The sequence below is a fragment of the Phycodurus eques genome, chromosome 10 (genome assembly GCF_024500275.1).
Source record: "Phycodurus eques isolate BA_2022a chromosome 10, UOR_Pequ_1.1, whole genome shotgun sequence".
NCBI lineage: Eukaryota > Metazoa > Chordata > Actinopteri > Syngnathiformes > Syngnathidae > Phycodurus > Phycodurus eques.
The window spans coordinates 12,953,838-12,979,591 of record NC_084534.1 but is presented as its reverse complement, the minus strand read 5'-3'; the positions used below and the strand labels follow the sequence as shown (position 1 = coordinate 12,979,591).

Sequence of the window (25,754 nt, the reverse complement as noted above, 5' to 3'; positions counted from 1 at the left end):
TTGCTGCAATGTCTTTCCAATTGGCGGATTGTTCTTAGTTGCTGAGCTGATTTGTCAGCAGCAGTTTTCAGATCTTTCCAGAGCTGCTCAATTGCATTAGTTTGGATCTCAGTGGCACGGTAGACAACTGGTTAGAGCGTCAGCCTCACAGTTCTGAGGACCCGGGTTCAATCCCCGGCCCCGCCTGCGTGGGTTTTCTCCGGGCACTCCGGTTTCCCAAAAATGTACATTAATTGGAGACTCTAAATTGCCTGTAGGTGTGAATGTGAGTGCGGATGGTTGTTTGTTTGTATGTGCCCTGCGATTGGCTGGCAACCAGTTCAGGGTGTACCCCGCCTCCTGCCCGATGACAGCTGGGACAGGCTCCAGCACGCCCGCGACCCTAGTGAGGAGAAGCGGCTCAGAAAATGAATGGATGGATCTCGCCTCTCGCCCGAAATCAGCTGAGATAGGTGTCGGGAGATCTGCCACATCAAATATGGCAGACGCACTGACGTCTCTCAGCAGCGGGCTAACCTGCTCAAGGAGTGGTCACAACCTCTGACGTCTGAGCAAAAGATATTGGATATTTTTATAGTTTGTTTTCATGATTCCTTAATTAATATAGATATGTAAATATCAGAATTAATTTATATTTCCATAAATGTACAATATAAAATAAACGATGCATTGGGCTTTATTTTGAAATGTTTACAGGAAGATCATTCAGCTCATTGCTATGATAATAACAATTTGCTAACATACTAACATTTGCTAACCACCAAAATAATGACCTCCGCCCATTAAAACAGCGGAAAGTCTCCATTTACCTTACTCGTGAACGAGTCACCGGTGATTTTAATGTGAGCGCTTACCTTCGCGTATCGATGCCCGAGACGTTGGCTTTAAAATCATTACTCGTTAGCGTAGACGAATAGTAATAAGCGATGACTGCTGGGGGAAAGAGCCGACATCGTGGGCCATGCCTACTGGCGCTCGCCATCTTTCTGCTAGTTTTTACTGAGCGTTTAGTGGAAACAACCTCTGGATATGACCCCTATAAAGTCCTGGGTGTCAGCAGGAGTGCGAGCCAAGCAGAGGTCAAAAAGGCATATAAGAACCTTGCCAAAGAATGGTGAGTAATATGCAACCCTCAAGTTGACAAAATGACAACTGAACATCTCTGCTTGTTGTCACACAAGCCATTTCAACCCGGTCTTATTGAACGATTTCTAATTTACAGTGTGTTCCCCCCCCCCCCCCCCCCCCCCCAGGCATCCAGATAAGAATAAAGACCCCAGTGCTGAAGATATGTTCATCAAGGTTTCAAAGTCATATGAGGTATGCGGTATGTTATAGGAAGTGGAAAATTCTGTTGGATTCCTTCTTGATTTTTGATGCATCCTCCCTCAGCATCAATCACGGTAACGTTTTTATACGAGGTTTGTCAGGGAATTTCAATGGGATTTGTTGAGGGTCTGGAATGTATTTCACCCTTTGAGTGACTGGCATAAATGGAAGCGCCCACACCCCAAAATTATACGAGCATTGCCCATCTGACGTCCTCCACAAAAGAGGAAGTAGCCGGCTACCTAACAAACTAACAAATAGACAAACAAAACACATTATTTTGCACTCTACTGAATGGCACTTGGAGTTAGATGTGGCAGTTACAGCATTGTCAAAAGTAATAAGACATGCATCAGACTTTAGCACAATTACATGGTACATAAAATCCTGTGTCACAACGCATACATTTTTGTGTATGATACACAATCGCAGTATGTACTAAATAACTTGTATTCTTTCATGTTTTGCACACAGATTTTGTCTAATGAAGACCGAAGGGCCAACTTTGATCGCTATGGGCAGGTAGAAGAAAACGAGCCCTTTGGCCAGTCACAGCATCAACGCTTCCGCAACTTCCAAAACAGCTTCTACTTTGATGAGTCTTTCTTTCATTTCTCCAGGTAATACATGTCCACATTTCTTTTAAATCTATCAATTATATTGTCTGCTTGGTGGTATTTAAAGAAGAAAGTTATGACGTTATGTTGGATCATTTTACAGTGATAATTCAAGAATGGCACAAGGGAACCTCAGAGGTTGAAAGTCCATTTCGGAACGCTAGTCAGCCACCAATTCGTATCAAAATATGTTTTTCCAATCCAGTCTAATTTGACAAACTGTTACCTTCATATAAACTTTATTAACGGTATAGGCACTGTTTTATGTAAGCTTTTAACATTCTTAACTGTCAGTTTTTTGTGGCACTTTAAATCTCGGGGGTTGGGTTAATGAATTAAAAGTTTTGTATTGTGAGCTCAGACTGGACCTTTAGACAGCTTCCTGTCTTGTCCTTAAAAAAAAAACAGTCATTATCCTCTCTCTCGCTCCTCCAGGTCCAGGGACTTTGCAGACAGCAAGTACTTGCTTCACCACGCTCAGTTTAACAGCGACATTCTTCCAGACAGCCACAAGAGGCCGTACCTCATCAAAGTGACCTCAGAGTGGTGCTTTGCCTGCATCCACATGGAACCTGTGTGGAAGGAGACTGTGCAGGAACTCGAGCCACTGGGTAAGGCTAATGCTGATGCCACGACAAAGTTTTTTCCCCTCATCAACATGAGCTTATGTGCTGCTCATTAAAATAAATTGAATTATAAATACAGCTGCAACAATTCATGCTATCTGGGGGGAAAGAGTCCGTAAAAGAGAGAGAATGTCCAAAATGGGTGGTTGGAAATTTGTTAGCGTACCAGTCCCATTTATCCATTCGTTTTCTGTAACGCTTCTCCTCACAAGGGTCGTGTGTGAGCTGGAGCCTATCCCAGATAACTTTAGCATGACGTGACCCTTGAATAATATTTTGCTCTCTTGTGTGAGATAAAGCTGAAGTTCATTTGTACTTTTCCACCAGGTGTGGGGATTGGAATTGTGGACCTGGGTTATGAACGTCGTCTGGCCAACCAGTTGGGAGCTCACCGCGCTCCCTCCGTCATCGGACTGGTGAACGGCAAAGTGACGTTCTTCCATCAGGCCATCATTCGAGAATACCTGCGACAGTTCGTCGAAGATCTTCTTCCCCAGAAACTGGTGAAAAAGGTGAAAACTCCACAGATACAGTGAACTTCATGTAAGGGTGGCAAAGGGGCGGAAAATGTATTGATGAATCTTAGAAATTCAGCTGAGGTGTGTTGGACAATGACAACTATCCATCCATCCATCCATTTCCTTTACCGGTTCTCCTCACTAGGGTCACGGGCATGCTGGAGCCCATGCCAGGTATCTTCGGGCGGGAGGCGGGGTACACCCTGAACCGGTCGCCAGCCAATCGCAGGACACATGAAACAAACAACCATTTGCACTCACAATCACACCTACGGGCAAATTAGAGTCTCCAATAAACCTACCACGCATGTTTTTAGGATGTGGGAGGAAACCGGAGTGCCCGGAGAAAACCCACCCAATGACAACAAATTTTTACAAAATATACTTTTTAACTTTGATACATATAGTAATAGTACTTTCATCAGGTTATTTCACAGGTTTAAAAAAAAAATATATATATATATATATATATATATATATATATATATGTATGAATTGAATCATTCTCCCCACTTAAAATGAAAGCACATCCTGTCAATCCTTTGTTTATGCTGTAATAATAATGATTAAACCTAAAATAAAATAAGAACAATAATAAATAGGGAATGTGGCATAAATGTAATAGTTTTTCAAGTTATTTAAAATTTGTAAATTTTACAGTCTGTTCCCCTTAATTCTCATAAAATCACACGTCCATCAATACCCATATAAAACCGCAGTCTTGCGCCCAATCTTCACCCGTTCTTCACCCGTTTGTCTGATAGATAAGCACTAAAATGCATTCATGTGGGAGCTGTGCAAATATGTTACACAATTTTGTGGTTTTTGTTTTGTTCTCCAGATCACTGACGACAACTACAAGCATTTTCTGGACAGCTGGCATGTTGAAAATAAGCCCAGCGTTCTTTTGTTTGACCAGGACTCTAATGTTCCCATTGTCTACAAGGTGAGCCGTAATTTCAGGTTTTCCCCTCATTTTTATTTTTTTTTCTTTAGTTATGTACTTCAGTGCCAGTTAATATTTGAACTGTTGTTCTCCTCCTCTCAAATGTATCCAAATTAAAGTGATATCCTCCTTGTGCTCTCTAGTTAACAGCATTTGCCTTCAGAGACTATGTTCATTTCGGTTACATAGACCAGGGCGACACACACAACATTCAGCTTCTGCGGCAGTTCAACATAAATTCATACGCCCCCATCATGCAGCTATTTAAAGAGGACACCGAAAAGCCAGTGGACATCATCCAGGTACTTTCTACACACACACAGAGGTCTGTGTCATATTAAGGTAGCCAAATTAGATTCAAAAGTATTTTGCTGTCTTTTATGTTTGGTATTTTGGACATAATGGAGTTCTTAGGCATCAAGTGGCTAGTGAAGTTAGGCCATAGATTGTCATCAGCACGTTGTAACAGATATACACAGAGACTGAAAGAGTTACAGAAAGGCTCAGAGGTGAAAGTCATTGGAAAATGTATTTATCGGCTCAAATATCTGTTGAGAATTTTGCCACTCAGCTCCTTGTGAAAGAATAGCAAGTTTTACTGAAACATTGAATAGTTGGACTTTATTAACATTAAGTTTACCTGTAAAAGTGCATTTTAAATTCATCCTGAATGTTTATGTGGAAGCTGAATAGCTATAACTTTGAGTAGTGAATAATGCAAACCGTGTCTCGTACGTAGTCTGTCCAAACCCTTTTTGTTTTTTTACCTTACACTTGTTCTCTTATCCAGGCTACAGGAATGAAGTGGCAGGTCATGCATGAGTTTGTCTCCAACAACAAGTTCCTGCAAGTCCCCCGCCTGGTCAACCAGCAGTTGTTTGATGAGCTGTGTCCTGTCAAGCAGTTTCACAGACGGAGGAAGTAAGACGCCAAAGATCTCAGGGAATTTTTCCTGTCCCTACCGCAGCTAAACAAAGACCTTTACACTCCAACCTCTATTTGAATTCTCACATAAAGAAAGCGAATGAAATGAGACCACTTTTTTGCAGGTATTGCGTGCTGCTGATCACCAGCGAAGACCAAGCTTTTCTTCCTCGAAATAAGGCCTTCCTGGACTTTGCCACGTTTAACAACAAAGAGGTGCTACGGTTTGCGTACGTCTACCAGCATCAGCAGCAGCCTCTCTGCCAGGCTCTGCTTCCCAACCAGGCTGTAATCTCCCCTCAGGTCAGTGGCCTGTACACACATACAGGCACCTGCACCATTTTTTTGGTGTGCACTAAAATGTTTTATGATGAGATCATCAAGAACATACATCAAATTTTTATATAACTCATGATTTACTATTTTTTGTGGAAATTGTATGTTATTTAAATTAAATTAAATGAAAACATAAACCTTCAAAACGGACATATTACGAGGTGAAACGTGTCATAAGTGCAGTGCAATTTTCATTAGAAATGTTTTTTTTAAATTAATTTTTTTAATTTTTTTTTTTTTTTTTACACCACTGACAGGTGTTTATTCTTGAGAGGCGAAGCCCAGCTGGCAAGGTGCTGTACCGCTCTGTGATTGGTGGGTGGAATGGCAGCGAAGAAGACAAGTACCGCCTCCTTGAGCATCTGGAGCTCCTTCAGAAGGACCCCACCTATCTGACCTCGGATGCCACGTTGCCAGAACTCAACAATGAGATGGCCCCTGTAAGACACAGCACGCACACGCACTGTTTTTCCTAAACTAATATAATAGTTTTAAATCTTCACTCTCTGTTTAGATGTTCCTAATTCAGTGGATTAGCACTGTTTGTGATTACATCCATCAAATTTACGATGACCTTCTCTACTCAAACTGGTAAGACAGAATTTTCAAATAGTCTTTGTTACATGTGATGATGATACTTTAAACCCCCGCTATTCGTTGGAGATAGGGACCGAGCCCTGCCTCGAAAAGCCATAATTACCCTTTAAAAATGAATTATTTACAGATAATTTAATGTAGAAAAATGCACAATCAGTGCATGTGTACATACACATGCAGTGAGGACTCTCCTTCACTTGTTTTTTCCTAACAACCAAGGCTGAACTTAGGTCCTGCCCAACATACAAAGATGTTAGTCTCTCAGTGGAGATTTCTAACTTCAGTGGAACCTCGATACAACCGACTGACAGGGGCGGGGGTGGTCCGTTATAGCCGATTGTCCGGTACCTAAAAGACCCTTTTTTTGCGGCCTTAATGTGGCCTTGTGTTAAATATGAAAAAGCTTGAACAAGTTTCAAATTGTATCCAAATTTACCGCTGGTATGCTTTATGTAGACACTATTGACATACTCGTCATAGGCGATATCCTATATCCGTTATATCGGGGTCCGTTTTATCGAGGTTCCACTGTTCTGACTTGATCTTGTGTGGCATCTTATCAGAATGGTACAGAAAGAACTAAAAAAAAGCTAGCAGACATAGGTTGGTGTATCTGAAATTTGAAAGCGGACTTCAAGCTATTTCTACATTAACCAGGTGGTTAATGCCCTTGTTCAACTTTGGCCCTTTTATACATACAGTATATTTGCATACTACATGGTGAAAGAACTGGTTCTTAAGAAGCTTAATACTGATAACTTTTCAATATCAAGGACAAACTAGTATTTTGTTTTGTAGTTACAACAAAGGTCCTTCCATTAAGATATGATGTGTCTTCTTTCAAGGCGAGAGATGATGCCTATCCTGTCGTTGATCTTCTCAGCTCTTTTTATTCTTTTTGGGACCGTCATCATACAGGCCTTCAGGTGAGAAAGGAAGGTTTCTCCAATACAGTTTTACCCGCTGAGTAAAGAGAACTGTTTATGTTGACATGGAGGATTCCCTTTTTTAAAATTATTTATTTATTTTAGCGAGCCAGGCGAGACGAAACCCCGGAAACCAACACCAAAAGAGCAACCTCAAACTGAAGATGATGTTACCATTACAAGGTTAATGTAATAAAAACATGAAAATGACTAATATTAAAGCCTTAACTTAGTAACGATTATAATCATGACTGTACCACGGTAATGTTCTTGACAGAATTTTGAAAAACATGGAAATTTAGAATTTTTTTTAGAAATTGTTCTTGAAGTGAATTTTTATAGGTTGGCAGCTCTGAACACAATGGAGAACACACTTCCTCAAATTTAGAATACATAATCCCCCCTTGGGAAATAATGGAAAGGGTCAAGCTGTCAGTATCGTTAAATCTTTACCTGTGCAGGCAATTTTTAAGTTACATAACGCTCTTAATTCTTAAGTATTAAAAGAAGTTAATTGCGGTACATTGCATTGTAAAACTAAAACAAAACAACTACTTATCATGGCACATAGTCTAAAATTCTGTTAGTAGTTCATAAGTGGAGAGGGAGGGTTGCTGAATTTGACAACTACATGCATAATCACACTTTTCAATATTCATGTCATAGAGTAGATGATGGGGAAAAGTTCAGCAAAAATGTTAAGCATTGTATAATAAGTGTGTGTACCTTAAGGGGGCTTCACTGTAAAGTATGCCTCACTTTCCAAGTAATGCCTCTGTACTGTACTGTAACACACACATGTAATATCGCCTTGTCCCTGGTCCATGCAGCCGCCCGCCCAAGAAGGATTTTGTGGAGGTGACGGAGCTGACAGACGTCACGTACACCAGTAACTTGGTCAAACTGCGGCCAGGGCACATCAACGTTGTTCTGGTGCTCACCAACGCCTCTAATAACGCCTTGCTGCGCAAATTTGCCAAGGAGGTCTTTTCTTTTTCTGGGTAAGTTTCAGTCCTTTTTTCGATGCATCTCAGGAATTATAAGCATTGTTGGAAACACATTAGTTACGTATGGGCATCAATTGATACATTTGCTATTAACTTCTACTATTATCAAATGGATAACGCCAGGGGTGTCAACCTCATTTCTGTCGTGGCCCTCAGAGGCAAGTTATGACTGTGAAAACCATATAAATGCGATGATCACCTCATCATATTACAGTATTACATATACACAGTGAGTTGGATTGTTATTATTTACTATATGTTTAAGAACAAATTAAATTTGAAATCAGAAGTCGTGGAAAATAGTGGCAAGCAAATACTGTAAAATATTTAAGAACAGGTGGTGAAAATTAGAGGTATAACAATTAATCGATTAATCGTTTACATCCATTGTTTAACTAACCAAATTAATTAATCAACCAAATCCTTGGACAGTCTTTTCCTCCCTGTCAACATTTAACATTCTCAGATTTCTGTATTCCTCCGTGAAAGCCGACTGATTAATCAAAATGACATTTGCAAACAACTGCTTTTACTTTGGAAAACAATTATCCAATTTTTTTTGTCTCTTTTCTGAAATGTTATGTTTTTGATACATTAAATGGATTTGTCAGAGAAACACGTTTGTGTGCGCGCATGCACAAAATACTCTGGTAATATTTTTTTTGGTATAGTATGTCTTCCGAAATTCTGAAAGGAAACTCAGTTGGGCTGTACTGATTCATGTTGAGCACTGCATATGTTCATCCTAGGGATATTAGGATAAGTTAAGTCATTTGAAACTTTCTTCCACCACAGGACTCAGACTATCCACTTCTCCTTCCTCAATGCCGATAAGCATCGCCACTGGATGCCCTCACTCCTCCGCTCGTGCTCAGGCACATCACGCAGCGCGAGTCATTCCGACGATGATGAGGATTCTTCAGACTACCATGGCCATGTCTTGGCCCTGAATGGCTACAAGAAATACTTTTGCCACTTTAGACCCGTCTTCACCGGGGACGATCTGAGCGATGCATCGTGCGTCTCGACGTTCTCTTCTGAGAGTGGGAGAAAGTCCCGATCCAGGTCTCGGTCTAGCTCAAACTCTCCATCCCGATCCCATTCTAGAGAGGATGGGGCTAGGTCCAAGAGAGGCCCCAGTAGGGCCACAAGCATAGAGGTACACCACAAGCTTGACCGCCTGGGACTGTGGATGGAAAGGCTAATGGAGGGTACCCTGCCTAGATGGCAGGTCCCTTCGTGGCCTTCCCTCCATGCCGCTGAGAATATCCCCACAGAGAGCTGAGCTCAGCATATAACCAAGGTAGTGCTCACCCTTTGTGCTCTTGCTTTCGTTTCAAGTTTACTGCATAACAGTCTACCATTTGTGAAATTATTATTTAAGATTTATTTGCTCCTCTCCAGAGCTGGCGTGGTGGTCATTTGTTGGTTCCCAACATTTGGGATGCTTTCATATTAATAGCGCAATGCTGACCTGTATGGGTTTTTTGTTTTGTTTGTTTCTTTGTTGTTGTTTTTTTTTGTGGCGCACAGGAAGTCAATTGCCCAATTAGTGGAAGAAGTGAAAAACCTCCTGCTACTATGGCAAGTGGTATGAGCATTTATTCCATATCCGATTACAGCACTCTCTGTCCTCACGAGTAAGACAATGGAGCACACTAATAGAACAACTCAATGCCACCAGTGAGGCAAAACTGGGCACTTGTCGACAACTGCATGCTACCAGTACTACTATCCATTTTCCACACCATTATCCTCACTAGGGTCGCGGGCGTGCTGGAACCTATCCCAGCTGACTCTGCAAGAGGCGGGGTACACCCTTAACTGGTCGCCTGCCAATCGCAGGACACACACAGACAAGCAACCATTCACACTCACATTCACTCCTACCGGCAATTTAGAGTCTTCAATCAACCTACCACGCATGTTTCTAGGATGTGGGAGGAAACCGGAGTGCCCGGAGAAAACCCACGCAGGCACGGGGAGAACATGCAAACTCCACACAGGCGGGGCCGGGGATTGAACCCCGGTCCTCAGAACTGTGAGGCAGACGCTCTAACTAGTCGTCCAAGGTGCCGCCTAGTAGAAGACAGTTTTAGAAAAAAAAGTCACTAGTAAGACCTAGTCATTCTACTAGTGCATTCTAGTCATTGTGTGCAATTCTCTTACCAGTGAGGACAAAGAGTATTAGTACATGGACTATTCAGTGCACTAGTACAATATAGAATAAATGCTCAAGCGGCTTTCTATGTACCACCAGATGTAATGTGTTTTACTTCTTTCAAGTCATATACAGGTACTAATGCCACATCTGAACGGCCTTTGACACTAGTGCATTGGATTTATTGATTATGACAGCTATCACATTGTTAATCGTGTATGTTAATGAACTAGATGTGATTAAACATGCTTGAAGGTAAATGCAAAATCTGATCTGCATGACACGTCTTCATGAGTGAAAGAGAGGCAGGCACAGCTGATAGAAGGAATTAAACTAGTTGACATTTTGAAGCCTGAACCTTAAATCCAGTCGATATTTTTTTTTTTTGTATTCCAAATGCATGAAATATGGAGGTCGACTACCACGAATAAGCATTTAGTGAGCTTGCACTGGCAATTTGTAGTTTTACCTTCATCTTTTTTAATTATATAATGAAATGAAACCATTCACTGCTGAAGAAATAGTAGTCTTTTATGGAATTTGATGATATTCAACTTTAAGAGATTGTGTTTTAAAAGTTTATTAAAGTACAATATGCGCATATTATTTTGATGTCATTTTCTTCCATTCAACTAATAAATGTTTTTTGTCATATAAATTATTCAGTGTATTTATTCTGGTAAATACAACACTAATTAATGTACATTGAATTATCCAGCATCAATAGCTGTGGAAAAAATTATCATAAGCAATTAACACATGCATACCTTTTCCATAATTGCATAAAATACAATACAAATACAAGGACCTTTTTACAATTGTAGTGACAAGCCTGAAGTACAGAATTTCAACATACCAACAGTTACGCTAAGGTCAGTGTGTTACAGTAGATTGTAGTTTCAGTACTCGTTGGAGATGTCCAGTACTTTTTTCATGTCCAGATCTTCAGGACCGAATGAGGCTGGCAGCAGCTGTTTGATGCTCATCTTCGTGTAGGACCCATCAGGCTTTGACAGGTAAACATCCCAGCTGGGCCCAAACTGAGAGAATAATACGTACCGTAAATTGTATAATGCCCATTTTTTTTTCCTCCCAAAAAGTTGTTAAAAGTCAATAGTGCACATTATACATAGGTATAGGGGAAAATGGAAAAAAAAAAAGTTCACATTTTATAAATGTATGCCGCCATCTAGAGGTTACAAAAAAGATGTCAATCTCATTCCAAAATGTCACCGCCACCTAGAGATTATGAAAAAGGTGTAGCCTACAATTTCATTCCAATATGACGGGCTACGTATGACTGCATATATGTGCAGTTGTGCTCATAAGTTTAGATACCCTAGCAGAATTTGTGAAATATTGTTTATTTTAAATATGACTGATGACTGGACAACAACCATCATTAATTTCTTTATGGTTATGTTTTGTTTAATGATAATGCTTTTATGAAGTACTTGACCGTTTTAATTTGAATCCCATTAAAATCAAATTAAATGTGTTTCGCCTGGCCCTTCATGTTTTCGTTAAAGAATTGTACCCATCTTACAAATTTTGCCTGGGTAATCAAACATATGAGCACAACTGTGTGTTTTCTAATTTACTAAATAAAAGTATGGCTGTGAATTTCAAAAAATAAGAGCAAGTAAATCAACTATTATGTGTTCAAATAAAGTGCTTAACTTCAGAATAATTCTTTAAAAAAACTCACAAAATACAGATAATACTTCGTTTTGATCATATGGGTAGAAGCAAAATACATGCGTAGAAGGGTTTTCCAGAATTTTGAGGTCAATTTTGCGGGTGCGTATTATAAACGAGAAATTACGGTAATACTCTTCGGTGGTGTAATATGTGATATTTATGCAATAATGCACTCGCCTCAACAGTAGGCACACCTGCACAAACTAAAAACATCCACTACAAGACCGTTATCAAATATGGCTTCACAAAGTGCTCCATTTTGATAAACACAATCAGTGAGGTTTTGGTAGCATTTTATTAGAGATTAGATAGTTCGAGATTATCTAAGCATTAACATTGCTGAAACATTTCATTGCTGAAAACATGCAAAGACACAACTATGTCGACTCAATTGTGAAGATAGTATTCAACTGTTTTTCATTATTTTAGTTTAGTAGAACTTGAGCACCTTTATTCGCATCTAGTGCAGTTGCGACATGCAGTTTGCCTTCACCATGAAAAACGCATTTTCGGATAAAATGAATAAAAAAGGATGATGTTACAGCCAGTGTGTGGACCGGTGCTTTCGGCTGGGGGGGGGTGGACTTTTCATTTTTAAGTCAGGCTTGACAGGCAATCTGTGGACTATGGCCGCTAAATAGCAAATCATTACAAGGGAGTCTCAAAGCCCAGCGACAACCAGGTGAGATATATTCCAAAAGCCGGAACCCTTAAGTGGATATACTTTCATAGGTCAATCATGTACAGTGGGTACGGAAAGTATTCAGACCCCCTCGTCGCAATTTACTCACAAATTGACTCAGTGTGAAATCTGTGGCTGTTAAATTGAAAACAAAGCTATTATTCTGTCGTATGAAAGGCAATAGGTGGATACACGGGTTCAGTGAACCTTCTGCCATCTAGTGGAAGAGCGGTTAATTCTTTTGCCTATCATTCTACATCGCTGGCATAGATGGATGAACAAAGATAATTGAAGTAAATAAATAATTTTCCGACCAATTAGGTAAGATTGGATACAGTCGATCAGTATCAGTGCTTTAGACCGCAAACTAGTTGAGAAGGAATCAGCAGCATCTCTTCTGCATTTTGCCCTAACTACTTCAAGATATGATTAATCAACAACCAAATCAACACACCCAACAATAATGAAGTCATTTCAATACTCCCTTCAAACATTTAGTAAAATGTATATCTGATTGTGAATCAAAACAGCATTATTACCTTTGTAAAGGCCATATGTTTTTTTTTTCTTTTTCTATTGGATGTCATAAATTGGTGCAGATGTACCTAATGGAATGTCCAGTGAGTGATCAGTATGGAGCATCTTAAACAGATTTTACCTCTCTCATGAACTGCCTGCAGCCACCGCATGGAGAGATGAATTGGTCTGTCAAATCACTACAGAAACAGATAAAACAAGCAACAGTTGTACTCGCAACCATCAGGTTACTGTTGAACATATCTCCCCTGGCTTTGGTGAGTCTTTTATAGCCTCACTTGTTTGTCAACTGCCTGTGTTTAGCTTGAGGGGAACATGAACTGAGTCATGTTTTTTAACAAAGCAGCGGTGATGCAAGCTTGTGTGGTCATGGCAAGATTTATTTTCCAGGTAAAAGTTTGTGTTCATCAAACCTGGCGATTGCAATGGCCTTGAATGTCGTGTAGCCTTCAGACACCGCTTTTGAAATGGCGTTCCTCTCAGCACATTCGCCCAGGTTGTAACATGCATTCTCCACGTTGCATCCTGCATGGGAAATGTGGATATTGAGCAGCGATTTTAGTCTTCCTGTCTTACACTGCAATAACTCAATTGTAACCAAGATCAAATATTGTCACTGTCTGACAGAATCCTCGCATCTATTCAGGAGGTTTTAAGGAAATAAAAAAAACTAATTATTTCTAGATTTACTGAACACATCATTATAGTTGGTATTAGAGTGTACTTTATATTGCAATTATACACTGTTGCACACCAACATTGACTCAACACCTCCCTAATGTTGAATTGTTCATTTAATTAGCTTAAAAATCACTGATTTATTACGCTGTCCTTGATAACGGACATGCCGTCGCCGCCGCCATCAGTGGCAATCAAAGTCTGTGCTTGCGCCGAGCCCCTGACAAAACGCTTTAATAGTTAACAAAAGCTAATGACTCGGGCAACATAATCTTTTCAAGCTCAATTTCAAAGGTTTAAGAGCCATGAATGATGCAATAAAAAGAAACAATGAGCTGACTAGACAGTTTGATAGGTGGAAATTAATCTGCATGCAAATTTACCTTCATGGCTGACTGGCTTCCTGTTGAAACGACGCATTACAGCTATCGATTTTTAACAAAAACAGGCCTACTCAAATGTATCTAACCAATCTAGTTTCCCTATTTTTGTCCCAAAAACATAGACTTTCAATCTTGAAGCAGTTGCGTGCAAAGCTCCGGTTCTGCCCGGGCCATATTTTGTCTCTTGAAATCCAGTCGTCGATGGTGTGTGTATGTGGGAGGGAATGCGGATCTAACTTTTTCAACCACCCAAAATGATTTTCAACAGAGGGGTAGGGTGGGGGTGCCTCAATGCCCACCATAACCCATCTGGATGCCCGCCCTGTTCATTCCCCTTTGCATGCTGCTGTCTTGAGGTGACATAATGCCGCAAGTCTCCCGCAGAGTCAAGAAGAGATGGTTATACAACGCTTCTCCGACAGTTTGTGTCCAAGACAGTTAATAGATTTTAATTGTATAGGTGTATGTAGTATAAATACACTAGATTAAAGACACCTGTGGGGGTTTGTTTCTTAAATTAAGCAATATATTCCTAATTTCATTGGTTTTGTTCTTGTTTTTATTTGCAGTGTACCAATACATGAGAAAGTCTGTAATATGCTGGTAGTATAGTCACCTCCGCTCTTATCAACGGCATGTCTCAATCATCCGATGCATCATTCATTTAAACAAACAAACAAACAAACATCTTCCCTCAAATAGACACCTCAGAAAAACAGGTACCACAAGTTAGCTGTGTTTGGGAATCAAACAGCCTTTGCCCTCTCAGCTCTTTGACATCCAAATCACGTGACACATGAATAGCTAAAAGCTTTGCACAGTCCAACAACACAAACAGTACTGTTGGTAATGATTAAAAATCCCTGGCAGGGTGCCCTTTGCTGTTGGCGTAGGATAACCTAAAAGGTCATGGCGATTCATTGCAATGTTTAGCCACGCATATAAAAATATGTGCATGTCTATGGAGGGGTTTAATGAGATAAATGCATTTTGTTGAAGTTAATTTAGCTTAATTGCTCTTATGTCATAATGATGATCATAATAATATTAATAATAGACAGCTAAATGAAAACAAAACTTTAAAAAAACACAATACTAAAAATACTAACGTTAATTTACACAATAATAGTAATTAGTCTTATTATTGTTTATAATTGTAAATCTGGACTTTAAAGTATCTCATTGCTATAACAGTCACATTATCACAAAGAACATATCGCAAAACAGAAAAAAAAACACATTGCTCAATGTTCTGTTCTGCTCTGTTCTATGACCTCCCCCCCCCCCCCCCCCCCCCTCCTCCCCCAACCCTGTCTCTGCAATACCCACCCATGAAATGCTGGTTATTTATTACCGTGGTATATGTTCAACTTTTACTGCCTTTTTGTTCACACATGAGTAATTTTTCCAACACTCGAATAGGCTCCAGCAGCCCACGACCCTAATGACGATAAGCGGTAAAGAAAATGGATGGATGGATGGATGGATGGATGGATGAATGGAGCTATTTATCCCTTCACATTGCTGATTGTCTGGGAGAAATCACATGGCTTTGCGACCTGTATGGTGATTTAATAATGAGAATTTCCTCAAACGATACCTCAAAAAAATAACAAAGAAAAAACATCTAAACAACAGCAATTTCAATCATTGCGCAAAATTGCCTTTAATCCTGTACACTACCTGTAAACAAGCAGTTGTCAACAGTCAGGAGAGCTGCTCCCACTCTGAATTTGCTGTAAGGGCAATATGCTTGCTTCTTTGCCTCCTGTGAGTGGTAGATCAGCTTTTTCACCGTCTCCTTGGTCAAACGTCTCGAGCCCACGTCCTCAATGTGCATTAGCTCTCCCGTGTATTTGACTTGGTCCATTCTCAATCTCCTTGTATCAGTGTGAGTGAGTTTGTCTGATGTGTGTTTGGTTGTCAGGCATTATTTGTGACTGAAAAACTGGCACGTGAGAATGGGGAGTGGGTCAGTGACAGCCAATCACCTACTGGGATGCCTGCAATGCATGGTCAGCATGTGTTAGGAACAGTATTTGTTTTTTACTGGCTTGAAACTGTACTGCCGCCTTAAAAGAGGCTAATTTCCATTCAGGGTCAAACAAATGTGTGGAGGATGTAAAGCAATGGTCACTAACCTTTTGAAACCCCGGTCCTCAGAACTGTGAGGCAGATGTGCTATCCAGTCGTCCAACGTTCCACCCACTTCTACAACATTCCGAGGAAATCAACATTCCACTGCAAAGATTAGAAAATGGCAATAATATGTTATTTTAATCAAGAAATTATAACATACTTAAAGTACCGGTGTATCATCCACTTGCATGAATAAAATGCAGAAACTTAAATAGATAGCTCCTATTTCCCCTCAGAAAAAAACAAACAAACAAACCAACTAGGTGGCTGTAACTTTGATACCATCATGTGTGACAGTAAGACTTTACAAAAAACAATTTCTATTGTTCTTGTCCTCATTTGGGTCTTGGATGAGCTGAAGTCTATCTATTCTCTGCCTCTTCTTGTATCTCTTTTCTTTAATTAAACAAGCACTTTACACTCTTAGTACAGGCACATCTTCCTGCATGAAAGCTCAGATGATGTAAAATCTTAGATGTGTTTCTCATTCGATACATGTAGCACATTAAGCTTAGTAAATTAGTAAAAATACAGTTGCAATGGTGTTCTATAGAGCCGTAAAGCTGTACCCTTGGAGAAAATAAAGAAATGTAATTAATTTTACACACAGGCAAGGAGCCATTGTGCCAGTAAAGAAGTAGGTTAATTTATACCTGCTCCCTTTTTCCTTGTGTGGGCTGTGCATTTGTCATACAATCATACTATCTAACGTAGTTTTTGATTCAAATTTATCTCACAATGACAGTATTATAAATCCTACAGGCAAAAAACTTTGCTACCGAAATAAATGTGAACTATCTGCAGCAACATAGATCAACAGAATTGCACAGATTGTATTTCCACGTCACATCACAAGAGCATAGCCACTTGTTGCTTGGCAAAGTTCATTCTGAATTGCACCATGGACCAATTAATCAGTTGAGTTTGCCAGTCCCTTCAATTAACCTGTTTGAATGGCAAACTATTCTGACAGAAACACCCAAGACTATTATTCGTTAAACTGTATTCTTAATCACTGCTCCATGTGCTGTCAATATAAAATGCATTGCTTAAGATTTGTGTGTCAATACTTTTGTCCATAGTTTGTATCTCACTTCTGGAGGCGACACTGTGTGGAAAATGACTTGGTAGCATGAATTTATATGATGAAACACAGATGGTTCCCACAGATGTCTCAAAGCAAACATCCTGTCTTGGCTAACACCAACATGGCGCTGCTTGATCATTATGCAAATGAAATTAGATGCAGTCAAGTCAGGTAAACCTTGAGTGTGTGTGTTTGTGTATGTGTATGCGTGTATGCATGCATGCATCATTTACACAGTCTCAGCGTGGCTAAAACACAATGTTCATAAACACCTCTCCGCATGATGGTTAACAAAGAATCCTATTCATAATTACAATGCATCTCACTTCGCTCGTCTAATACATACCCAAGACCACAACTTAAGTTGGCCTATGTGTGTAATGCTGGAGTTGTGTGTAATGCCACAGCTGTTGATAAATTGAAATGCATCAACCCTCTAGACATTCTGAAAAATGTCAGTCAACTTTCATAAAATAGCTCATTTGTATTGAATGCACCTTTAACTAGCCTGGTAATGCAATTGACAACAGATTCTCATTTGCAATCTCGACCTAGCTGCAGACAGCAGAGTGATCCAGTTACATATTTACATGTTAATTTACAATGGTAATGGTTCGAGGAATGTCAGGCCGCATGGTCGCCCCCCTACATTTCCATCTGACCAAATGGGGCCCCCTTTGCAAAAGGTTTGGACACCCCTGCTCGAATGCTTTGACATCGCTGCCTCGTCCAGTTGTGGCGTGTCAACTGATTTCCCACACAGCAAATCCATGCGCCATCGTGTCAAGTGTACATCCTCGTCAGTGCAGCTGGACGCTTGTGTGCCTTCTGCGTTGCTGTTTGTTTTTGTTTTGCACCAGATCGCCCCCCCCCACCCCCCCCTAAATCGAATAGCTCCCTCGCCAGGTCTCCCCGGCATCCGCGTTTTGCATCTCTGCCTCACATTTTCCGTGCCAGCGACTCCGTGCAGTGGGCGCAACCTCCACGACTCTCCATCACCAAACCAACATCTTCTTTTTTCGGAGACTACAACCGACGGGTAGGGGGGAGGTCGGGGGGGGGGGGAAGAAGAAGGAATTGTCAACAATGTTGCCCAAACTGCACGATTGGATGATTCTGGGACATTTCCGCATCAATGTTTTAATCCTCACACACGTGTGTGTTGTGGGTAAATAACAAAGCGCTTGATCGTCTCTGCGTCGTGTGTGTTGTTTTTTTATTTTTATTTTTTTCCCTTCTTCTTGTTCCCTCCTTTTGTTCACTGAAGACGACGTCTCCCCCCCCCCCCACGCTTCCGGCGAGGAGCTTCACGTTTGTGCGCCTCGGTTTTTGCTCAAAGACGCATCTGGAAATGTCGGAAGTGTTGCCTTTCAACGAAGAGAAAATGAGTCGTTATGGAAATGAGGGCGACGAGGGACACCTTTCCTTCACCTGTCGCCTTCAAGACACCAACAACTTCTTCAATGGCTCGCAGAATAAACGTCCGCCCAAACTGGGACAAATAGGCCGGAGCAAACGGGGTAATTTATTATTATTTTTTTCATATTTAATGAAATGGCTTGGCATGGGTGTTTTGTTGACTGCACCACTGTAGCCTCTATTTGCATTACACCATATTCCCCTCTAAGATCATTCCACTTGTGATTTAATGCAATGCAACAAAAGTCAGATGCGCAATGCTTTTGAAATGGACACTGCCCCATTCCATGGACGAACACATGATAAATCTTAATTCCCATTTGCATGATGAAAAACACGAGGCTTTGTGTATGTGCTGCATTCTCGATGGTGAATCCCAATGCGTGAGTTTGTGCGTTGTGCTGCCACGTACACACATGCGCGCTCGATGTAGTGCACAACCAAAACATGCACATGCATGTAACAACAGCCTCGAGTGGGAGACGGTGCATCATGTAGGAATTTGTTTGCATGTTCAGCCCTTCTAATGCAGGCACAGGTGCCTCAGGCATGCATTCACATGATTATTGATATGTATATATATATTGTTTTGCATTCACAAGCCACTGGCACATAAAATGATAACAGTATTGAGCTTTAATTTCAGTCAGACACTTCATTAATACTCTCCCCCTGTCATCCACAGTTGTGATTGAGGATGAGGCTGGAAATGACGATGCACTGAAAAACGAAACAGAGAAGACCCCGGCGGACGCTTAGAAAAACAGACTCTCTTGATTTTTTTTTTTTAAATGATGATATTTACCAGTTTCAATCCAAAGACATTGTATATAAGCACTTTGTTTCATGTGGCAGCAAGCAGCACTTCCACACACCCTCCTCTCCAAGGCACTCATGGCCATCTGGGTGACGCGCACACACCGGCAGCGAAAGAGACTCCCAGGTGGACCCCCCACCAGCACACACACCCTACAGGAAGGGGTTTTGCCATAAATCGAATAGCTGGAGAAGGATGGAGGGGTGGGGGTTCAGATGGGTGAAGGAGTCAAATCAGGGAGAGGATCCAGAAATTAATATTAAATCGAAACTAAAGCACACATTTCTGCTAACTGTCTAAATTATATATATATATATATATATATATAAATATATATATATATATATATATATATATAAGTTTGTAAATAGGGAATACATTTTCTTGCACAAGTTTGGTATCTATTTCTCTTCATTTTAGGGAAAAATGACGTATTTTGCAGTGAATTTACGCCTGATGTTTGTTGTTTTTGTATGTTGAGAGGACTTTTTCCCAATTAAAATCTCGATATTGCCTGTTTTTTTGTTATACTTTGCAGCTGACGTTATTTCTTTGTTGATGATGTACCTCCCACCGATGCGTGTAAGCTTCCGGGCCTTCACCTGGATTGGTTGACATGACTGAACACAACCTATTGATAAACTACTTATATTACATTGCGCATCATCGTGTGTGTGCCAAACGTCATGAGGTATATACTATACTGTGCTGCACCGGACAAATTGTTCTTTTTTGCGCTTTTACATTGACTCTTAAAAGTTGTTTGTTGTTGTTTTTTTAGGGCTACAACTTAAAATACCAACTCATGCATGGCAAACTTAAAATCATGCATGCCCAGCAGCAGAACTTCTGAAACTTGTGTGTATTCTTGAAGCACCTCGTGAAACAGCTTTGAATGACAAACCTCAAGCAGCAGTCTTAATACTGTACTGTATCATTCACTCTTATTTGTACAGTGGCCTAATATCTTGTAACAAAGGTGACAATGAACTATTAACTGTTTAATAAATGATGAGGTGGATTTATGTTTTTTAATGTTTACAAGTGTAGCAAAAACACAAAAGTCTAGTTTTATATGATGAGGTTCAACACAAGAGTGTAACTTGGCAGACTTTTCAGATGTGTTGCTTGTATAGTTGATAATAGATTGTATATCTGGCTGTCATGGAAGGTTAAGTCAGCGTTTTCCACTGTGAGAAAGTAGCATCCCAGTCATCTGAACGATTGGAAGGTGTCGAGAATGGAATAAAAATGAACAAACAATAAAAAGAAAGAATAAAACGATGCTCTGTGCTGTTGTTTTGACTTCCATCTCAAACGTGGTTATTGTGTAGCAAACGGCTATGATAAATCACAATAAAAAGTGTGTTTGCATCCACCAATCTCAGCTGGTCTCTTTAATCAAGTACTCCTTTAGGTTCATGGTCACAGAGGTGCAAATGGTGCAAGGGGGCCACTGAGGCATGAGCAACACTGATGAGACGTGACATTTCCAACTCTAAATGATTCATGTTGTGCGACGAGCCAGTGTCAGCGTGCAGCATCTTGAGCATACATGCGGGGGATGCAAACACGTTGAAGCACGCATGTCTTTCAGCTCCAATTGCAGGCCAGACTAACATATTGCTCGTCTCTCCTTCTCCTCCTCTTGACAGACATGAAAGGGGCTACCTGGGCCTTTAGCTACCATGGTAACAGATGCACCTTGGGCTGGATGGGTTCGCTTGTGGAACAGTTTTCCCCGAGCCTCAGCTTGATAACATCGCCATCTGTAATGGAATGTTCCCCGTTCTTTTATCTCTTCAAACTTCCTAATCACTGTGTGGCGTGATCATATTATCCCGCCAAAGTGGTCCCTTCTTCCAAGGCAGCAGTCAACCATGACGATGCACGCCGCTCACTGCAGCAGCAGCAGCAGCCTGTCCCCTCACATGGGATGAGAGGCTGCACACTACAGGGATAAGGCTTTGTTGGGGTGTATTCCCTCACCTGGAACGTTGCAGTTACATTTCAATATGATGTTTATCCCTCAAATACCCTCAAATTAAAGCCGAAAGTCTACAGTTAAAGAACATCTTCAACATTTAAACATTTCATTTCAAATCCATCGTGGTGGTGCGTAGAGCCAAAAATAATGAGAATTGTGTCAATGTCTCAATATTTATGGGCCTGACTGTATTAGAATCTTCAATTAACCTAACATGTATGTATTTGGAATATGAGAGGAAGTACCCGGAGAAACCCAAGCAAGCACAACGAGAACGTGCAAACTCCACACAGGAATGCCTGAGAGTGTTGAGATTCAAATCCAGTATTTCAAAACTGAGGCAGACATGTTTACAACTAATCCACTGTGCTGTCTGTATTAGATCTCAGTAAATGCAAGTGTTCTCTTGCATAGACAGTTACAAATGTAGCCAAACAAGCTATATATATATATATATATATATCCATCCATCCATCCATTTTCTGAGCCGCTTCTCCTCACTAGGGTCGCGGGCGTGCTGGAGCCTATCCCAGCTGTCATCGGGCAGGAGGCGGGGTACACCCTGAACTGGTTGCCAGCCAATCGCAGGGCACATACAAACAAACAACCATTCGCACTCACAGTCACACCAACGGGCAATTTAGAGTCTCCAATTTATGCATCTTTTTGGGATGTGCGAAGAAACCGGAGTGCCCGGAGAAAACCCACGCAGGCACGGGGAGAACATGCAAACTCCACACAGTCGGGGCCAGGGATTGAACCCGGGTCCTCAGAACTGTGAGGCTGATGCTCTAACCATTCGCCCATATATAGTATATTGATTCTGCTAATGTTTTACAAGGTGTTCTTCAAACAATGATTTTGACCACACCTCCTGCATTCACTCTGTATTGGAGACGAGCGACAACATTTAAACTATTCAGGATGATAGCTGACATTTGGAGCAAATGATTAACAATAAAGGTACATTTCCGCATATAAATGGCCCCTGACACAAACTGGCCATCTACAGCAAGTTGTCCTTTTCACCCTTTTTCCCAGCTTGTGAGATTGAAGTTGACCCACAAATCTTCAGAGGCACAGCGGAGGCACAACAGAGACGGAACACCGCCAGTGTGTAGGGAAGTGCGTAAATCAGTGATGAGCCAACAGGGTACACTATCAGTGCTGACCTACATTTACAATATAAATTATAAATTATATGTTCCATGAATTTTTATGAATTTATTCCCAACAGTATATCCTCTTCATTTCGTATAGTGTTTCACTTGGCTGCACTGCTTCTAGGATGTGATTTTTTTGTTCAATCAGATGTCAGCCTCTACAGTGGGTAACACACAGCTAAACACACAGCTGAACTCCAATGAAGGTGTAGAACCATCTCAAGGATGATCAGAAGAAATGGACAGCACCCGAGTTCAATATACGAGTGTCACAGCAAAGGGTCTGAATACTTATGGCTGTGTGATATTTCAGTTTTTCTTTTTTAATAAATCTGCAAACATTTCACCAATTCTGTTTTTTTTTCTGTCAATATGTGGTGCTGTGTGTACATTGATGTGGAAAAAATGTACTTAAATGATGTTACCAAATAGCAGCAATATAACATAAAAGAGTGAAAATTTTAAGGGGGTCTGAATGCTTTCCGTACCCACTGTATGTGCTGCCATGTCATTCTAATCTGCCCCCAGTCAATCATGCTGGCCGATGCAACTTGAACTATTCTAGCAATGTGACTGTTTTTTTGATTTTTTTTCAACTTATTACATTTTAGATTTTACTCAGAGAGCCAACTCGCTGGCCCACAATCATGTCAGCATTTTTCCGTCCTTGTTAGGTCAGAGAAGCCAAGTTCAACTTGCAAAAGTTCCCTCTCTAGCTATCTGTGTACATTAAGACGAGGGCTGTCAAAGTGAAAGCGTTAGCTCATGATTAATCACAATAAAAGTATCGCATTAATCACACCATTTATTTTGACCACACACACTCCGTTACCTGAAATGTGGCACAGGTTGCTATAATGTCAGTAATCAGGTCACTGTTTACGCCAGTGCAAAGATAGCTGAGGAAACTCCAACCAGTTTGCTCGCCGTCAAATTTTGCTTCCAAATTCACCTCAATGGGATTTTCATTAAAACAAGGGTAATTTGCATATAGTGAAGCGCTGAACTCTCTTTTTATCGAAGCACAACAAGTTTAAAATACCAACTCAAAGCAAAATGTGGTATTATGTGTGATATATTGGGAGCATGCGATTCATCACAATTGATCAAAATTCAAAAGTGTGATTAATCTGACTAAAGAAAATCATCAATTGACAGCCCTAATTAAGACATTTGATAATCAGCATCCCTGGTGATTAAAATGTATTTTATTTAAATTTGTTATGTTTTTGTCAAGTTGTTAGATAAATATTGATTCTGAACTGCTTCACATGACCGTATGTGGTGCAGTTGCGTGACGTTATATTGCATTTTTGTAGAGTAATAATGGTTTCTGTAATCGCAATGTGATAATAGTGGGACTGAGAGGTGGATTAAATCGGGTAAGTGGCCACTGAAGGCTCAAGTACCAAATGCACGGCCCATCATTAGTGTAGATCAGCAATCCGTGACCCACTGCGCACGCCCCTTTATGTTAAAAGCAATTGTCGCACTCTCGTCACCTCACATCTAAATTAGCTCTTTGCGCAGAGCCACATCAAAACTCACATTTTGGACATGGTTATGTCTTGCTGCTGTAAGTTCTGTCTGAAAGGGACTGTTGAATAATTTACCATGAAGACAGTATTAAAGCAGCTTCTGATTCTCTTCTATTTTTTTCTCAATGCAGATTTTATTAGTCACACCTGCTATGCATCTGAATCATCTGATTCTGGGATATCTGCTCACTGTGTATAATCACACGCACAATGTGGCATCTTCACCGGGTTCTTTGTAAAAAAGCGAATTCATCTTATTGATGGAGCTTCATTTATGGCTCTAATGTCGGTTCTCTGACTAAAAAAGCCCACACTCACTAACTATCCTTCTCACTTCCAACTGGCCAGACTTCAACATGAAATTAGTCTGGGAAGCCAGCTCAGCTGGAGGAACTTTTCAGTTACACTCTGCACTGAATTAATTACTTCCACTGGGGTTCGAAGCAAAGTTTTATTATCTATACGTCTGACATGCTGGATAATATTGTCTCCGAAGGACTTCACAGTAATGACAAGCCTCTTTTACACAAAGATCCCGCAAAAAAAGCTGCATTAGAGCTGTAACAGAAGATCGGTCTATAAGTATTTGAGACAGAACCCAGTGCAACTGTACGCGCTTTAACCCAGTAACACAGCATTCCACAATCAAATAGATGTGCGACCACAGCAGTGCCAGCGTCTGCCACGATTTATGAAATAGTTGTCGGACATTGCAGGAGAGGTGGGTGTCAAGTTTGAAATATCAACATCAGGTGTCACCCCAGCTCTGTTACGGCCCCTTCAAAGCAGACTATTGGCAGGACAACTTGGTCCACCATATTCATGTCAGTGCCCTTTATAAAGAACAGCAACTCAGAAGAAAAGGCTGATATGTCTTGGCTTGAACAAGCTGTGTGAAGAGGACATTAGAACATAGATAGTCAAGGTGTAGGAGCATTTTGAAGACATTATTGAGACATACAGTATATAACATACTTAGTTACCTACCCACCCACTCTGACCTCATATGGTTTTAAATAATGAGACCACAAGTTAACCTATCCACCACTTGATCTGACCTTTGTTTCATAAGCTTGAAGCTGAGGCAACCTCCCGCACTGACCTCATGGCCTAAGGCAGCCTTCTTCATGTGAATTAGGAGGAGGCTTTAATAGACAGAATGTGCTTGGCATGCACATGAACGAGAGGATTTTTCTATCTAGTGTGCAGACGGGTGCGCATGCAAATGTTGTTACATTTACAGTTTAATGGGTTTTGTCTTGTTTCTGTGCACTGAATTGTCGTTGGGTTCAGGTATTCTCCCGCTGATGGGGCTTCTTCTGGGAATTCGCCAGGACAACCACTCACAGAAAGCAAAGGGGGAAACTAGAATAAATGTCCCTGAAAGTATCACAGCAGCCTGTTTTTATTTATTCAGGGGAATATTGAGATTAATTTATGTTAAGTCTATTAAAACCCTCTATGATTGCAGCTAAATTAATGATGGCAGATGAAGTCAAGCTTTCAATCAGTTTGGCCCTCAGATATCAATCCAGTTATCAAAAGATATCAAATTATTGGCCTGTGGACATTGTCCTTGGGTGTTGTTTGAGCAAAAGGGTATACGAGTCCAAGTCCAGCAGATGGGACTGTCAGG

The 25,754-nt window shown here is 40.7% G+C and overlaps 3 protein-coding genes across 3 annotated transcripts; 2 read left to right on the top strand and 1 right to left on the bottom strand.

Annotated features, from left to right (window-relative positions):
* Positions 1–711: 711 nt before the first annotated feature.
* On the top strand, positions 712–10,645 carry LOC133408876 (dnaJ homolog subfamily C member 16-like). The gene is made up of 15 exons (XM_061688217.1): positions 712–1,114; positions 1,254–1,320; positions 1,804–1,949; positions 2,382–2,557; positions 2,900–3,084; positions 3,932–4,036; positions 4,180–4,338; positions 4,827–4,957; positions 5,086–5,263; positions 5,554–5,736; positions 5,811–5,887; positions 6,739–6,819; positions 6,925–7,002; positions 7,650–7,820; positions 8,622–10,645. The coding sequence occupies exons 1-15, from the start codon at positions 927–929 to the stop codon at positions 9,109–9,111; spliced, it is 2,415 nt and encodes an 804-aa protein (XP_061544201.1). The 5' UTR covers positions 712–926; the 3' UTR covers positions 9,112–10,645.
* On the bottom strand, positions 10,481–18,175 carry cdab (cytidine deaminase b). The gene is made up of 6 exons (XM_061688218.1): positions 18,138–18,175; positions 16,110–16,209; positions 15,652–15,971; positions 13,321–13,432; positions 13,029–13,086; positions 10,481–11,027 (listed from the first exon to the last, which is right to left on the bottom strand). The coding sequence occupies exons 3-6, from the start codon at positions 15,836–15,838 to the stop codon at positions 10,887–10,889; spliced, it is 498 nt and encodes a 165-aa protein (XP_061544202.1). The 5' UTR covers positions 15,839–15,971; positions 16,110–16,209; positions 18,138–18,175; the 3' UTR covers positions 10,481–10,886.
* On the top strand, positions 17,982–20,785 carry camk2n1 (calcium/calmodulin dependent protein kinase II inhibitor 1). The gene is made up of 2 exons (XM_061688219.1): positions 17,982–18,714; positions 19,299–20,785. Exons 1-2 carry the CDS (start codon positions 18,546–18,548, stop codon positions 19,370–19,372), a joined length of 243 nt encoding a protein of 80 aa, XP_061544203.1. The 5' UTR covers positions 17,982–18,545; the 3' UTR covers positions 19,373–20,785.
* Positions 20,786–25,754: the final 4,969 nt, after the last annotated feature.

Coding starts and splice junctions, on each gene's coding strand:
- LOC133408876 (XM_061688217.1), top strand. CDS start 927: ATGACTGCTGGGGGAAAGAGCCGACATCGTGGGCCATGCCTACTGGCG. Junction 3,085..3,931: donor CCCAGAAACTGGTGAAAAAG/GTGAAAACTCCA, acceptor TTTGTTCTCCAG/ATCACTGACGACAACTACAA. Junction 7,821..8,621: donor GAGGTCTTTTCTTTTTCTGG/GTAAGTTTCAGT, acceptor CTTCCACCACAG/GACTCAGACTATCCACTTCT.
- cdab (XM_061688218.1), bottom strand. CDS start 15,838: ATGGACCAAGTCAAATACACGGGAGAGCTAATGCACATTGAGGACGTG. Junction 13,433..15,651: donor TGACAACTGCTTGTTTACAG/GTAGTGTACAGG, acceptor TTTCCCATGCAG/GATGCAACGTGGAGAATGCA. Junction 11,028..13,028: donor GCAGGCAGTTCATGAGAGAG/GTAAAATCTGTT, acceptor TTATTCTCTCAG/TTTGGGCCCAGCTGGGATGT.
- camk2n1 (XM_061688219.1), top strand. CDS start 18,546: ATGTCGGAAGTGTTGCCTTTCAACGAAGAGAAAATGAGTCGTTATGGA. Junction 18,715..19,298: donor AATAGGCCGGAGCAAACGGG/GTAATTTATTAT, acceptor TGTCATCCACAG/TTGTGATTGAGGATGAGGCT.